Source organism: Drosophila serrata, unplaced genomic scaffold, assembly GCF_035046125.1.
Source record: "Drosophila serrata isolate PLE 108 unplaced genomic scaffold, ASM3504612v1 contig_347, whole genome shotgun sequence".
In the NCBI taxonomy this organism is placed as follows: domain Eukaryota; kingdom Metazoa; phylum Arthropoda; class Insecta; order Diptera; family Drosophilidae; genus Drosophila; species Drosophila serrata.
The window spans coordinates 2,322,759-2,338,834 of NW_028257245.1; the positions used below are offsets into that span (position 1 = coordinate 2,322,759).

Below are 16,076 nucleotides of genomic sequence, written 5' to 3' on the forward strand. Positions count from 1 at the left end.
ACATTTTGATTTAATTTATATTAATGCTAAGTCAAATATCTTTTTAGATTGAAACAGTAATTCTAAGCTCTTAAATATATTTTAATTACTAGAGCTATATGTTAATAATTAATAAACTAAAATCACAATATTAAAATATTAATTATAAATAGTAGTTTTTGTTTGTTAACTACGAGCAACATTACAGGAAGGTTACTCAAAGACTCTTATTACGTCTCAAGGTGATTATATTACATTTATTCAAGTTAAAACGTCTTTAAGTTAGCCCTTTCTTGAGCCCTAACAACCATTCGGTTTTCATAAGAGCCAGTTATAATGGATTTTGTCAGAGAAGCGACGGCATTTTGTGGCCCTAACACGCAGAGAGCATCGCCAACCGGTTTCTCAATCTCAGACTTCTGAAAATATGGTAAATGTGAGTAATACTGTTGTAAAACATGTTTTTATTGCTATAAAACATTTAAAGTAATACATAATCCCAAACAGCTAATCACAGTATGATCAGAGTTTCCTATTTACGATATCTCAATTGTAACCATAAACGGCGAGCGTGTTTCGTCTTTGCCGGAAACAGTATTGGCCACGTATACTTGCCACAGGGGACGACCAATGGGCTTTGCGACTGGGGAGCGGCCTCTCGGCCCGCCAGCCAATCAGAGAGAAGCGCTACCGACGAGCAATGAGTTCGACCAATGGCGATGAATAGCGAGTGGAAAAGCATGTGAGGGGAAGAGAACACCAGCGAATGCGAGAGAAGGTATGTCTGCTTGCGGTGGTTGGAAGAGACCAGAAGATATGCGAAGCTCCGCATTTGATGTTTCTGTTTCTACATTTTGCTTTATTCTACACGCCGTGTAGAGATACTCGGCTGAAAGCTCAGCGAAAGCTGCGGAAAATAAAGCATAATGCTAGGAGTACGATTTTATGTATTTTGGATTTTCTTTTTTTCTGTTTTGAAAATATTATTTGTATAAAATGTACTAAAATTCGAATTAGGAATTAAAACAACAAAAACCTTTTTAAAAGAATATGTAAGAAAAATGCTTTCTTCCTTGAGTTTTGTATAAATTATAATTGACCTTTAAATAAAACTTTCTTTATTAAAACTGATTACATTTTATTACAACCATGATTATATTGAATTTAATTATTACAGGCATATAAAATATTGAAATATATAGTATATTTTAAACAGTTGGATAGCTGGAGAGCGAGGATATGCCGCACTGGTTGTTTCCATTGCGCAGCATCTTGATGTATCCCTTGTCGCCCCAACTGCTTCCCCAGGAGTTCTTCACCAGCCAGAAGTCCTTTCCATTCTCAGACCCATAGCCAACGACCAGGACAGCGTGATTAATTATCTTGGGATTGCATTTGGGCTCGATATAGATCCCCGAGTGGTAGTGTTGGAAGGATCCTGCAACGACATGTATGCCTACGGAAATGGGTCCTATGGTGGCCACAGCCTCAGCCAGCTTCCTCTCGTCCCCTGATGGAAGTTCCACAAATCCAGCTAACGGTCGCCCCAATCGTAGCCCTGTTGAATTTACACTTGTCATTCACGGCCTTGTAGGGATACGACTCCTCGGTGTCGATGCCGCCATTGTCCTTGATGTACTTGAAAGCCCAGGTCATGAAACCACCGCTGCAGCCATTGTTTCCATAGGATCCTCGAGCAGTCCACCAGATTCTGTTCCGAGAGAGAGACCAGCTTTCCAGTCTTCCGAAAGTGCTGACCCTCTAAGGACCCTGTAGTGGAGAAGGCCCAACAGCTGCCACATCTCTTTTGATTCTTGACTCCGGTCACAGCTCCTTTGGAGCGCCAGTCCACCGAATCGGGCAATGTTACGTGCTTTGGCGAGATGAAAGCCTGTCCCTTCAAGTTCTCATCAAATGTGCTGGAGAAACTCAGATAATTATATACATTTAACACTCATTAGATCAGAGTTTTCTTACTCGATGTACCTAAGGCCGGTCATCATATCGCTGAACTCCTTACTCGTCAAGTCGGAATACTCGTTGACCGCCATCTTGAAGCTCACCTCTCCATTGGCGTATCGCCGATTGTGCTCCGCGATCTCGATCCTGTTCTTGTTGAAGATCTTGTAGCGGAGTTCCTCTTCGGTTGCATCCTTATAGGTCTTGCCTTGCTCCTTGGTGAAGGCTTGCCACTCTTTGTCTAGATCTTGGTCAAAGGATGCAGCATAGGCCAGCGCTAGCATGGCCAGCAGGATAAATGTTACGGATTTACTCATTTTGGGTCTTTTGAGAAGGAAGAAACGTTTAACTCTCGAAGGCTCGATGCTTAATAAAAACCCATTCAATACTTCCTCCTTTTATATGCGTGCTAGGTACGAACAAATTGCTTAAATTAATGCTTATCTACTTATGATTACGATTTTTATAAGCGTTCCTTCGTTTTCAGTAATCCAAATTGCTTAATTTACCAGAAAGAGTTATGACGAACACTCATACCATTAACACGTCATAAATAAAGAAGGTCTACTGACAGTGCTTTCTTTCATCATGCCAAATTACTCATTTCGGCGTAAAAATTGTACAATTCTTATTACCTTCTTTGTATTCGCAACTTGTTATTTATGTAATAAGTTCTTCTTGTTAAAATTACAAAATATACATTGCTTTTGTGCTTGCGACTAAGAACTTTTATAACTAATAAAAAATGTTAAGAAGACATTATAATTTGATAAACTTATATAAGAGAAGATGAAGTATCTGTCCACAAAAACATAATCACTTAAATTCAAACCCTTACAAAGGGTTTTATGACTATTCAGCGAATGAGAATATGAAAATATGCCATGTAAACACTAGCAATAAAAACACATACATATATTTATTGTTCTCTCTGAATTTAAAAAGTACTTAAATTTCGATAAAGTAATGCCTTAGCCCTTTTTTATACCCTTGCGAGGTATTTAACTTTTAGCCAATAAGTTGCAACGCAGTGAAGGAGTCATTTCCGACCTTTTAAAGTATATATGTTCTTGATCAGCATCAACAGCCGAGTCGATCTAGCGATGTCCGTGGTTCTGCGAAAACTAGTAAGTCCGTTTTGAAGCAATCTTAATGAAACTTTGCAGTTAGCATTGTATATGACCTTATTAGAATATTATTATATTTTTGACCAATTTTATATACAGCCATTTTTTATTTTCCTTGATTTCAATTAATAATTTTATGAAAATCGGACTCATATAGCTGCCATAGAAACGATCGTTATTATATAGTAATAAAAATAAAACCAAAATCAGACCCTAAATGAAATTATAAAAAAGTTAATATTTCTAATAATGTTCTAATGTTTAACAATAAATGAAGTTAAGTTCGGCAAGTCGAACATTGTATACCCTTGCAATTTGCAAGTGTATAATTAAGAATCGATTCTTTTTCGTGAAAAGAAATGCAAGAAAAATACATATATTTGTATAAAATATAAATATAAATAATATAATAATGTATATTTTGATTTAAGCTGAGTTTAGCATTCCGTTCTTATCCACTAAAAAAGCCTATTTAATATCGAGAAAGATACAACTTTCCACCAAGCTTAGAGTAAATGAAACGACATAAAACTTATATAAAGAGTTTGTATTATGGTTAGAGAGCGTACGAATTTGCCAAGTGGAAAATGTCCATATATACTTAAGTTTTTAAACTGTTGGATAGGAGGCGAGCGAGGATATGCCGCACTGGTTGTTTCCATTGCGCAGCATCTTGATGTATCCCTTGTCACCCCAACTGCTTCCCCAGGAGTTCTTCACCAGCCAGAAGTCCCTGCCGCCCTCAGACCCATAGCCAACGACCAGGACAGCGTGATTAATTATCTTGGGATTGCATTTGGGCTCGATATAGATCCCCGAGTGGTAGTGTTGGAAGGATCCTGCAACGACATGTATGCCTACGGAAATGGGTCCTATGGTGGCCACAGCCTCAGCCAGCTTCCGCTCGTCCCCTGATGGTAGTTCCACAAATCCGGTAACGGTCGCCCCAATCGTAGCCCTGTTGAATTTACACTTGTCATTCACGGCCTTGTAGGGATACGACACCTCGGTGTCGATGCCGCCATTGTCCTTGATGTACTTGAAAGCCCAGGTCATGAAACCACCGCTGCAGCCATTGTTTCCATAGGATCCCGAGCAGTCCACCAGATTCTGTTCCGAGAGAGAGACCAGCTTTCCAGTCTTCCGAAAGTGCTGACCCTCTAAGGACCCTGTGGTGGAGAAGGCCCAACAGCTGCCACAGCTCTTTTGATTCTTGACTCCGGTCACAGCTCCCTCGGAACGCCAGTCCACCGAATTGGGCAAGGTCACGTGATCTGGTGATATGAAGGTCAGTCCCTCATCAAAAGCGCTAGGCAATACAGACATTCAGAATAGAAGTACATTCAACTCTTACTTCATAGTTTACTTACATCATCTCCTCGTACTCGTTGTAACTGAGGCCGGTCATCATTTCGATAAACTCGTGGCTCATCAAGTCCGAATACTCGTTGGTCGCCATTTTGTAGCTTACCTCCCCATTAGCGAATCGCCGATTGTGCTCGGTGATCTTGATTCGGTTCTCGTTGAAGATCATGTAACGGAGTTGCTCTACATCTTCATCCTGATAGTTCTTCCGGTGCTCCTTGGTGAATTCTCGCCATTCTTTATCGAGAAGTTGGTCAATGAAAGTAGCATGGGCCAACACCAGCATGGTAAGCTGGATTAAAAGTAGGGAGTTACTCATTGTTACTTATTTGGAGGGAAGTCCCTGAATGTGCAAGAATAAGAGCTCTTGATTGCTAAATTAACTCCCGCCGATGTCTTGATGTTTAATAAACACCGATTGCACATTTCTCCCTTTTATATACAAACTTTCGTGCAGTTTTATCTGTATTTCTTTAGCGGCCAGCAAAACTTATCGGCCGGAAATCAGCTATATATACTTGATTAATAAGTTTGTAAAAAGTACTCAATATGTACAGTGGTTTGAAGCTTATTTTGTACAAAAATTAAACAAGAAATTCAAAAAACATATAAAGGTAATATTTATCTATTTACTTGAATAATCGTCATTGTTAAAAGAATACAAAAATGCATAAAAAAACACAATTTATCAAAAATAAATAATATTCTTTTATATTTTGTATAGTTTAGAAAACATAAAATAAATGTTTTATGATTTTTTAAATATCTAATGCTCGTGAATATATATAATGTGAATATTGCTTTATAAATGGTTATTGATAAGGTCGATAGATGACAAACCATTGCAATTAAGCTTTTAACAATCGTTTTGTCTTGTTCACCAGCTCTTAGGTGGAAATACAAACCTCAACCTGTGCTTACCCTTCAAGGAAATATTAAGTGAATGTCGAGGCAAACATATTACAGTTTGGTTAAAAATTAAATCATTTATTTTTAAATGATTCTTAAAATTCTGAATAAAATTGCATAAATAATATAATTCTAACACTAAAAGAGGCTGGGAAACCTCTTGTCAAAGATGTAAAGTAAAAACTAACAAACAATTATTGATTGCTTTTACAAAAGTGTTCCACAAACTTTTTGCATGCTGAAATATAATATATATTTTAATATTTAACATTTTTATACCCTTGCCGGGTATTATAAGTTCAGTCAGAAGTGTTTTAACGCAGTTATCTACGACCATATAAAGTATACATATTCTTGATCAGCAACAGGCGAGTCGATCTAGTCATTTCTTTTTGTCCGTTCGTCCGTCTGTCCGTTTCTACGCAAACTAGTCTCTCAGTTAGTCTTCTATGTACATATATTCTTTCATTCGTATATATGTAAGTCGGATCGGACGACTATAATATAGCTTCCATAGAAACGATCGGAAAATTTTTCGAAAAAAAAGTATAACTTTTCCAGTTTGCAACAGATTTTCTTTAATTTAAAATATAACCACTTTATTTTTTTTTTCAAAACATTACATAAATAACATTTTAACAAAAATATAAATATTATTTATATATAATAATTTTAGTGATATATTTTATATATATTTTATATAAAAACTTTGGCGTGCCGAAGTTTTTAGCTTCTTTTTTTATTTTTTCACATTTTTTTTTTTTGGTAAAAGTGCTAAAATAAAAAAACCAAAAAGTTTCTAAATGCAATTTGTTTGTAATTGCTTTATTATCATTATTATAATTCTATAATTACCTCATCCATCTTACTACTCTAATTAAGACTGTGCCAATTCAAACTTAAAAGAAGTGGATATTAATAACTGAATTATTTATTATATACTGAATTAGTGAGGGTTCTCAGGGTGTAAAGTTCAAAAGAAAATATGTATACGACTGTATTTTATATATCTACGTCAACTTAAATTAATTAATTAATCTTAATATAATCATATAATTAATAATAATAATAAATTTAAACTAGCGGTAAACTTCAGGGTTTGTTTATAAAATGAACATGTTCATAAAAATATTTCCTTGTTGTCAAGTTGCATAAAATAGATTTGTTTGCTTATTTAAGGGAATAAAATATATATAAAAAACCCGGAAAGTAGTTCCTAATTCTTACCCAATATGTCTTTCAGAACCCCCATTTAACCCATCAAACCAAGTTAAAATCACTTCAAATGAAAAACAGAGTAATTTATTTGAGACTGATGAGTTATAAATTAGAGGGCAGACGTCGAACGGGAACAGATTAGGCCTTGACCAGCACCTCGTAGTGGTCTAGGCGCACCTCCTCGCCGCCGAAGGGGATGTAGAGGCAGTGATGCGACTGGTGGATCTTTCCGGGAGTCAAGCTGCCGTGATGGTGGGCCCTGCCGATGAAGAGTGGCTCTCCGTCGGAGGTGCGGCCGCAGAGGACGGCATTGCCGGGCACATTGCCGTGGCTGTCGTGCACCCAACCGTAACCGTAACCGGCCAGCAGCTCATAGTCGTGCTTCACCACCTCGCCGCCTCCGTAGGGCACATAGGCGCATCCCTTGTTGGGAATCACCTTGGCCGGGAGAAGGTCGCCCTCGTGGTAGGCGCGACCAACATAGATCTGGTCGCCATCGCAGTCGTGGCCGCCGACCACAGTTCCGGGAATGATACCGCGTCCAGAAGCGGAAATCCAGGTCTCTGGCTGGACCAGCACCTCATAGGCCTCCAGACGATGCTGGAATTTAAAAGAAAAGCATAAGCTTCAAGTCTTTCAGGTGCTTCCCAAAGGGGTTATCCTTGGATTCACTGCTCACCTCCTGTCCGCCGTAGGGAATGTACAGGCACTGGTGCGAGGGATGCACCTTGCCGGGGGTCAGGCTGCCCTGGAAGTAGCCACGACCCACATACAGGGTCTCGCCGTCGGAGGTCTGACCAACGCGAAGGGAGTGCGGCGGTACGAAGCCACCGCTGGCCGGGATCCACGAGAAGTGATCGCCGACGAGCACCTCGTAGTCGTGCTTGCTGATCTCCTCGCCGCCCCAGGCTACATAAGCCTGCTGCTTGTTGGGCACCACCTTGGCAGGCAGCATCTCACCGTTGTGGTAGGCCCGGCCAACGAAAATGGGATCCTGATCGGAGTCATGGCCACCAAGGACGGCGCCACCAGGCAGACCTCCGTAGACGTTGCTGCTAATCCATTGGTAATCTATGAAGAAAGGGAAGAGGCAATCAGTTTCCATTGGTTAAGAACAAATTGTGTGTTATTTAGTTATACTCGGTGAAGTGAAGAGGTTCACTTCAGTAATTTATCTACTGAATGGAACCTCTTCACTTTATTTACTTTAGTTCACATTTGTGGTTAATTGAGTAGGTCCATTTTAAGCTTTGTAAATAAACAAAGGATAGAATGAACTTGTTTACTTTGGAAAAATAAATTAAAAGGCTCACTGGCTTTGTTCACTTGCTTAGTTGTTGTTCATTTGAGTGCCTCCTTGTTTAGATGTTCATTTGTTCATTTAGTTGTTCACTTGTTCGCTTATAAGTGAGCAAAGAATTAATTCAAGTGAGTACACCAACATATAGGCACTTTTTACCCAACTGTACCCATTAATCACTCCCCACACTCGTCTGTTTTGTTATCTATTCCCGCTATAAAATCGCCAGATCTGTGGGAAAGCTTCCAAAGCTTCAAGGGATTACGACTGTCAGGTGTTTGCTATCGATACCACTTGTTGTTGGCCGCTATTTTCGCAGGAATTGTGGGGGTCACACCCTCCGTTCGTCACTTTTCTTACCTCCCATGTTGTGTGTGTGTGTGTGTTTGCTGACTTGGGTCTGGAACGCAGGTTTTTTTAAATATACACCGTCTGGCTCCGCTTTGATCGGCCTGAAGTTAACGACTGGTTCCTAGCCACACCGCCGTTGGTCTTTAAAAGCTATTCAGCCGCCTTATCGGTCGGCAGTGTTAACCGACTTTGATAAGATATCTTAGTCACAGTTGCTGGGACTGTAAGTACTACATACACCATAAAATATATATATATATATTCCATCAGGGATCCTCTTTATTTTCCCGGTCTGCGAGCTGCGTCATGGTTGCAACTGTCTGACACTGACAGGTGTCAATTTATGGGTGGAAACGATTTAAATTTCATAACAAATTATTTAACAGGAAGGGAGCGAGTCAGCGATCATTAGTCAATCGATCTTGTGCAGAGAGGTACTCTTTGGTACAAACTGTGCCCGGTTTTATCTATCAGCAGTTGCCGGCGAATCTTATCGGCCGGCAGTCAAAAATAAACTTGATCAATAAGTTCGTAAAAAGTACCTATATACACGTATATGTGTTGCTGTCCATGGATCAACTTCAAAGTTGAGGAATTTATTTATTATTTCTAGAACAAAACAAAAACTAAGACCAAGCATGTGAACAGCTAATGTAATGATTAATATTATGAAACTTTGAAGGCTGGTTTCGAACAGAATGGGTGTGGAGTTTGGAAATGAGTCAATGGGGGAAAAACTACTATGTATAACTTTAATGCTCGATAGTACAATCAATAACAAGTAAGACAACAAGTTGAGTCATCTTTATTTTAAAGTTAGGGCTACATAAATATATCAATTATGTATATGTGGATTTTTTGGGAAAGTGATACAGTTCCATAAAAAGATGACATGTTCTTGCCTTCTGCTTTCTTTAGTTACATTTTTCTTTAAACTTACGAAAAGGGTTTGTCATCTGCTTATTTTATTTTTGCAATCACTAACCTTTATTTAAGCTTAAGCTAAAGTAAATTACGTATATATTTTTAATCTTTAAGTTCATGGGACTTTCTTTATGTCAACAGTTATCTTTTTATTAAATACTTTGCAACTGAAACCCTAGTCAAAAGTATTTGTCTTAAAACCACTAGAGTTATCCATTGAAGTTTGTATTCTTTTTTTCTTAAGTATCATTGTATATAATCGATATTTTCTCTCAAAATCCTTTGGACCCTCTTGATTTTTCTGTTTTTGAAATCTTAATAGCTTTCGCCAAAGTTAGTGCATCTTATCGAACCGCAAAGAGGGGATTTTTTTTTACCATTAATGGCTTCTGGTACACGTCATAAGGTTTATGGGTTCATTTCAATGGAGTTCCACCTTTCGATTGCCGAAAAAAACAAAAGCAGTATCGCCTGTAACAATGCCCACCTGTTCAGTGCTTTCGTTATCCCAAAAAGTACCGACTAGATCGCGATAATGACTCATGGCCCAGCTGATAAAGGAAAGGCTTTAATGGAACGACTGGAGCTTTCTCTGGAAGTGAAAAAAAACAGAGATATATTGCTCAATATCAATAGCACTTGTTTTTCCATACAAATTTATATAAATATACAAATATAGCATGGTTGGTATTGATAGATAAAAGCTCGTCGATAAGGTTGACACATCAGGCTTTTAACGCTCTGCTTTTACTCAGCAACTCTTCAGTGAAATTGCGAACCTCATTCTGTGCAGTCGCCTGAGGAAAACAACTAAGAGGAATATCTACGCCTACGTGTTGGAGGGAAATTATTTATTTATCAGAAGGAATAACCGCTTATCAACAAATTACACACAATGGGTAAGTGGGATGAGTAAGCGCTGCAAGTTATTCGATCGATTGTTGCAAAAAATTATATCGTTCGGTGTGAAAATATCTTTGATAATGAAAATAAGAAGCCTCTAGAGTTTCCAATAATATTTCTGGTGTCTAAAATGAATTTATTTTCAATTCTTGAGGCATATTATGTTTTATATTTATTGTGATAAGAGTTGTAAACACATTTTACAGCTTACTTTTTAGACACATAAAATTTATCTTTGGAAAGAATATACATATTTTCCAAGAATTCTATGTTTACAATACTATTCCCTGATATTTCAACAATATCTTAAACAATATCTTATAAAAAGATACTAAATTCTTGGTTATTATCCTTGGGTTTCGTATATTTTAATGCAAAGAGCCTTGAGTGACTTTTACGTTTCTCCGCCTTTCTTTGCACTCTTCCAGGCAATGTGCAGTCAGGAGCAGTTGTGACCATTGGTAGGACGAGTGCAGTGAGCCCAGGGTGACAGCCCTACGCCTCTGAGTAAACCCCAAAAAATCCCACTTGAACCCAGAACCCCGAACCCAGACCCCGAAAATCCCCCACGAATCGAACAGCAAGCAAAATACATAGAATATATCTAAACAGAGAGAAAAAGCAAGAGAATCCACATCTTAAAGATATTAAATATCTTGATCTTGACTTTCATTTGATCAAATATTTAGTGCTATTGAGTGACACTTTCAGCTTTTTCTCTCTGTGTAATTAAGTTAGGCTATCTTATCGCGTGCCATTGCCTAGCTATCGCCTCACCGCCTCTGGTCCTCTCTCCTTGCAGAACACACCTGGGTGCACTCGTCTCCTCGCTCGCCCCTGCCTCCATATGCGGTGATCGGTGGCCATGACGCGGACCGCTCGCCCATCTATGTGGGCCGATCCTTCCACGAGGGTGAGAACCTGCCCGCCAAGGTGATTCCCAGCAAGGGCTGTGCCTATGTGGCCTACGGCGGCACCGAGCACACGAAGACCCACTACGAGGTGCTGGTGGGTCAGGGCTTTGCCTGGGTGCCCAGTGCCAGTGGCGGAGTGCCACCGAATGCGGTGCGCAGTGGCAACACTCGCACCGGGGAGCCCCTCTACGTGGGACGCGGCCATCATGCCGGCAGCCTGACGGTGGGCAAGGTGCATCCCTCGCACGGCTGCCTGTACATTCCCTTCGGCGGCCAGGAGGTCAGGATCAACACCTACGAGGTGCTCATCCATCAGCAGCAGGATGTGTGGGTGGCGGCCTCGCCCAGCTACACACCGCCAGGAGCTGTGGTGGCCGGACACGACTCCGACCGGACGCCCATCTACGCCGGACGGGCGATGCACGAGGGTGAGATGCTGCCCGCCAAGGTGATTCCCAGCAAGGGTTGTGCCTACGTCTGCTTCGGCGGCTACGAGTTCCAGAAGCCCAGCTACGAGGTGCTCACCGGATATGGCTATGTGTGGGCCCATGCTGGCCATCATCTGCCACCGAATGCCGTGTCCACGGGTCGCACCCGCAACGGCGAACCCATCTACTTTGGACGTGGACACTACCAGGGTAGTCTTACTCCTGGCCTGATCTCGGCCAGCCAGCGTTGCCTCTACATTCCCTACGGTGGCCGAGAGATCCGTCTCTCCTCCTACGAGGTGCTCTGCCGGCAGTAGGACACCTTAGTGGAAGCTCCTTAAAAAGAAGTAAATGCATTTAGCCCAGATCAAACCCTGTAAATCCCAGATCAATCAAAATAAAACTGACTGTTAACCACCAAGAAATTACATATTAATTCTTAATACTTTATGGGTTTTTAAGGGAAATTTAGATGTAATATTCGTAATACATATACATAGTTTTCTATTATAAACTAGTTTAAGATATACTCTTTAGGAATTCAACTCCTGCATATATAGCACGCATTAAGTTTCTTGTTATTTCTTGTTTTTATACATAGTAGAAATAACACTTACTATGTACTTCAGTTGGTATTACATCTAAAACGTGTTCTTATGTCTATAAATGCTATAAAATTTATGAGGCCAGATAAGGAATTTCTTATAAGAGGTGTACTACTTAGCACTAAATCTAAAAATTTCAAGGAAAAACAATTTTAACGCGCTTAGAAGTGAACAACTAATTGTATTTTTAAATAGATTGACATAGATTTTGAAAAAAGGAGCTTTAACACAACAGCCTGTAACAAAAATCCACCCTTAATAAACCAATCCTTAAAGACCAACCCATTAAAAAAAAACACTCAAACTTCTGTTTCTTCTTTAAGGGACTTTAACGTTTATATGTTCATATAACTAAAGCAAAAAAACGAAATTCCTATTCTTTCTCAAAAATTGTAAAACTATCTAACTTCCCTTTCTTATAAAAAAAAAAAATTAAATCCATTGAAAAAATCCTATTAAAATCTATATGTTTTCATTGTAAACATAAAAAAATCACAAAAAAATTTTTGATTTGTCTTATTAAAAACATCTTTCTTTCTTTCTTAAGGCCCAAAAATATATACTTTCTTTCTAAAAAACTACAAATAAAAATATTTTCAAATTTAAAACCAACAATACAATGTTTCTTTATATTTAAGAACCCCCCAAATAAATCTTTAATCCCTTTTTAAGAAATTCAAATGAATCTGCCTTCCTTTATGAAATTTCTAGAAATATAACTTTATTCTTTGAATTAAAAAAAAGGTTTTACTTCCTAAAAACCTTTTAAAAAACACTACGGCAAAACCTCTCACCATCTTGAAAGCCCAAACTTGTAGCTGTTTTCTTTTTAATATAAAAACCTATCACTTTTGCTTTCCAAAAATCCCAAAATGTCTTTATTTTATTTGTTTTAAACCCATTTAAGCTCCAATAACTAACCTCTGTTTCTCCTCTTACAGCCTACAAGTGGGTGCAATCCTCGGCCTACTCCTCCATTCCCGAGGAAGCAGTGGTCGGTGGCAACGATGAGGATGGCGCCATGATCTACGTGGGCAGAGCGGAGCACGAGGGCGACATGTTGGTGTGCAAGGTGGTGCCCTCAAAGCAGCTTGGATTCATCTCACAGCGCGGCGAGGCCCTGCCAAAGGACATTTTCGAGGTGCTATGTGGCCAGAATCTGGTGTGGATCAAGTGCTACAACCATGTGATACCCGAGAATGCAGTACTCTGCGGACGCACCTCCCTGGACCAGCCGGTGTACATAGGACGGGGTCACTACGAGGGTCACCTGATCATCGGCAAGATCTCCTCTGTGCACCGAGCGCTGTTCATTGCCTTTCGCGGTGCCGAGCGTCGCCTGGATTCCTATGAGATTCTGGTAGAAGAACGCCGAGTGGTGCCGGGCTGGCAGCTGCCACCGCCTCCTCCGCCACTGGAGGAAGCGGAGAAGTGTCCACTGACCCCACCGCCTCCGCCATCGCCGCCAGCTCCTGTGCTGGCCGCCAAACCGTATCCCTATCCGGACATGGCGGCGATGCCATTTCCCATGACCGACAGACCGCCGGCTTACACGCCCACACCCGATCCCCTGCCTCCGGTGGGGGGAGTGATGGTCATGCCTGGAGCTCCACCACCACCGCCAACTCCGCCAGTTGGTGGTGTCCTGGTGATGCCACCCCCTCCGCCGCCCAAGGCAACTTTCATCCCAGCGGAGGTGAGCACGGCCCCGCCACCCCCTTCGTTCACCCCCGCCGAGGTGTCTGTAACTGCCATATCAGTGCCCGCCGTGGGATCATCCTTTACGCCCGCCTCCACCTACGATCCCTACGGAGCCAGTTGCTCCTCTTACACTCCCGCTGAATACGCTGCTCCGTCGGCTTACGGTGGCTATGGGTACGGCAACAACTACGACGTGTGGGTTTCCGCGGAGCCTGGTTACTACTACAACCCGGATGCAGTCGTTGGAGGTCATGACAGCAACATGTCCCAGTTGCTGGTGTGCCGCGCCTATTACCGTGGAGTCCATGTCCCCGGCAAGGCCATTCCCAGCCAGGGATGCGCCTACATAGCCCACGGTGGCCGGGAGATTGTGGAGCCCTCCTACCAGGTGCTGGTGGGCCAGGGAAAGTACCATTGGGTGCCTGCCTATGGCGGAAACGTGGCCCCAGGAGCCGTCATTGCGGGACGCACACCTAGCGGGGAGCCACTGTACATTGGCCGGGGTCACTACTGCGGATCCCTGACCCCGGGCGTGATTGAGCAATCCAATCGTTGTTTGCAGATCCCTTTCGGAGGACAGGAGATCCGGCTGAGTAGCTACGAGGTGCTGGTGAGGAGTGACATCTTCCACGGACAGCAGGCCATTCGGTTGGTCTACTAAGAGAAGGGAGGGGAAGAGAAATGCTGAGGATTTGAAATCATTGAAAATTGAGTCCGAAGGTGAGCCTTTATTTGTTTTATTTATTATTATATTTATTGTGAATAATATTAAACTAATTAATTTTCAGATCTTTCACCATTTCGTTGCATACTTTTGGACTGCTTGAAATTCAAAGACATTTCTATGGCAGCCTTGAATAAATCATATTCACTTTCGATCCGATACTACTGAGAAGCAGCTAAAAAACGAAGGATATATCAATAAATTAATTAATCTAGTCCGATTCCCTCTAAAATGTAAATACCGGAGGCTTTACTCTACTTATTCTTTCTTCAACGTCATTATATCCAACATTTATTTATTTATTTTTTTTATAATAATATTGGAAAATCAAAAATTGATGTCATTTGAAATGATAAAAGCTTTTCTCATTTAAGATATTTTATCCAAGTTTACGCAAAAACCAATGTACTTATTTAATTGTTTGAATATGACCTACATATGTATATGATTATACCTGTCCAAGCGAAGCTACCTCTGATAAACCTGAACCTTAATTTAAACTCCCATTTGAGAGATTTATAATCCTTATTTACAAGTGAGTTATTTATGCACGTATTATATTTATGTACACTTATTTAATAACACAATTTTTATAATATAAACATACAAATATACAATTGTTTTAATAAATCCAAATAATGAAAAATAATGTTTATATTCAAGATGTTTTTATTTGTTTCACTTTAGGAAGTCGTAGTTATATTTATATTGCCATAAAGTTAATATCCTTATACATTTCTATGGAAATATTTTTTGATGATTATATCTATTGCGGGTGCTATATAAATCCCAAGAGTTTTTAAAAACGTATAAAAGGTGTTCAAAATAAGTGTATACAATTTTAAATTTTTTAGGTAATAAGTTAATAAAGTTATAGCCAGTTTAAAGTTGCAAGCTTTTCTAGTAATTAAATTGTTTTGAAATTTACAATTTTTTTATGATTTAATGAATAACCAAATTATATGAATATATTCAGTTACCAATTTCCTTTCGTTTTACATTTGTTTGATTTTATACTTTTGTTTACTATTTCCAATGCTGTCAGTTTATTTATGTAGCACTGACAGCTATTCGTATTGTGTAAATTATTAAATGACTTTTGTCCAGATTTTATAAATTGTTTTTGTTTTAACTGATGATAAACACCTTTAAGATAATCTTAGATAAGTAGATGATTTGCACTTTTCCATTGTAAGTTTTATTACATCAATGTGTGTTTATGTAGATAAATATTAGCACAACATTTATATGGACCCAACAACTACCAAACATTAATTAAGTTCATATTAATATATTGTTTACTATAAAAAAATATTATTATAAACAATGACAACCCTAACTTTAGGTAGGTTATCGATTAAAGCCTTATTATCGCTGTTCAAATTTGTAAAGTACGCACCTCTTGTCAAGAAGTCTTCAAAGCTTCTAATGTTCTTTGATACAATTTTAAAATATATAGTTTGACGCATAAAGTCAGTCATAAACGTAAAATCTACCTGATTTCATATATGCAAAACCCATAAACCACACTGTTTTCTTCCGCTTTTGGCCCACAAATTACAATTAACAAACGCTGGCCAACTGATTAGTGGCCGCAAGGGTTTAAGGCCAATATAAAAATGGTATCACGTACTTTTGGTTATAAACTGCGGTAGCTCAATGTCCGGAA

The 16,076-nt window shown here is 39.7% G+C and overlaps 4 protein-coding genes and 1 pseudogene across 6 annotated transcripts; 2 read left to right on the forward strand and 3 right to left on the reverse strand.

Annotated features, from left to right (window-relative positions):
* Positions 1-1,187: 1,187 nt before the first annotated feature.
* On the reverse strand, positions 1,188-6,585 carry LOC110189350 (cathepsin L1-like; annotated as a pseudogene). The gene is made up of 3 exons (XR_015272857.1): positions 6,567-6,585; positions 1,966-2,347; positions 1,188-1,907 (listed from the first exon to the last, which is right to left on the reverse strand). The product of XR_015272857.1 is annotated as a cathepsin L1-like (transcript).
* Positions 3,409-4,848, reverse strand: LOC110189443 (cathepsin L1-like). Its single transcript, XM_020959513.2, has 2 exons — positions 4,436-4,848; positions 3,409-4,374 (listed from the first exon to the last, which is right to left on the reverse strand). The coding sequence occupies exons 1-2, from the start codon at positions 4,747-4,749 to the stop codon at positions 3,675-3,677; spliced, it is 1,014 nt and encodes a 337-aa protein (XP_020815172.2). The 5' UTR covers positions 4,750-4,848; the 3' UTR covers positions 3,409-3,674.
* Positions 6,586-6,625: 40 nt separating the features above from the next.
* LOC110189482 (pfs47 receptor) lies at positions 6,626-8,349 on the reverse strand. Its single transcript, XM_020959569.2, has 3 exons — positions 8,218-8,349; positions 7,237-7,628; positions 6,626-7,157 (listed from the first exon to the last, which is right to left on the reverse strand). The coding sequence occupies exons 1-3, from the start codon at positions 8,222-8,224 to the stop codon at positions 6,696-6,698; spliced, it is 861 nt and encodes a 286-aa protein (XP_020815228.1). The 5' UTR covers positions 8,225-8,349; the 3' UTR covers positions 6,626-6,695.
* Positions 8,350-9,890: 1,541 nt separating this feature from the next.
* On the forward strand, positions 9,891-15,059 carry LOC110189255 (pfs47 receptor). Its single transcript, XM_020959265.2, has 3 exons — positions 9,891-10,031; positions 12,924-14,403; positions 14,472-15,059. Exons 1-2 carry the CDS (start codon positions 10,028-10,030, stop codon positions 14,342-14,344), a joined length of 1,425 nt encoding a protein of 474 aa, XP_020814924.2. The 5' UTR covers positions 9,891-10,027; the 3' UTR covers positions 14,345-14,403; positions 14,472-15,059.
* Positions 9,893-11,802, forward strand: LOC110189256 (pfs47 receptor). 2 transcript variants are annotated; one of them, XM_020959266.2, is made up of 3 exons: positions 9,893-10,031; positions 10,464-10,496; positions 10,838-11,802. In XM_020959266.2, the coding sequence occupies exons 1-3, from the start codon at positions 10,028-10,030 to the stop codon at positions 11,692-11,694; spliced, it is 894 nt and encodes a 297-aa protein (XP_020814925.1). In that variant the 5' UTR covers positions 9,893-10,027; the 3' UTR covers positions 11,695-11,802. The 2 variants fall into 2 exon arrangements, with proteins under 2 accessions (XP_020814925.1, XP_020814926.1); XM_020959267.2 differs by lacking the exon at positions 10,464-10,496.
* Positions 15,060-16,076: the final 1,017 nt, after the last annotated feature.

Bases quoted from the DNA above. Each gene is read 5' to 3' on its own strand.
- LOC110189482 (XM_020959569.2), bottom strand. The intron at 7,158-7,236 runs GTGAGCAGTGAA...TTTAAATTCCAG, and splicing joins TTCCCTACGGCGGACAGGAG to CATCGTCTGGAGGCCTATGA.
- LOC110189443 (XM_020959513.2), bottom strand. From the start codon at position 4,749: ATGAGTAACTCCCTACTTTTAATCCAGCTTACCATGCTGGTGTTGGCC. The intron at 4,375-4,435 runs GTAAGTAAACTA...TGTATTGCCTAG, and splicing joins AACGAGTACGAGGAGATGAT to CGCTTTTGATGAGGGACTGA.
- LOC110189256 (XM_020959266.2), top strand. The intron at 10,497-10,837 runs GTAGGACGAGTG...CTCTCCTTGCAG, and splicing joins AGGAGCAGTTGTGACCATTG to AACACACCTGGGTGCACTCG.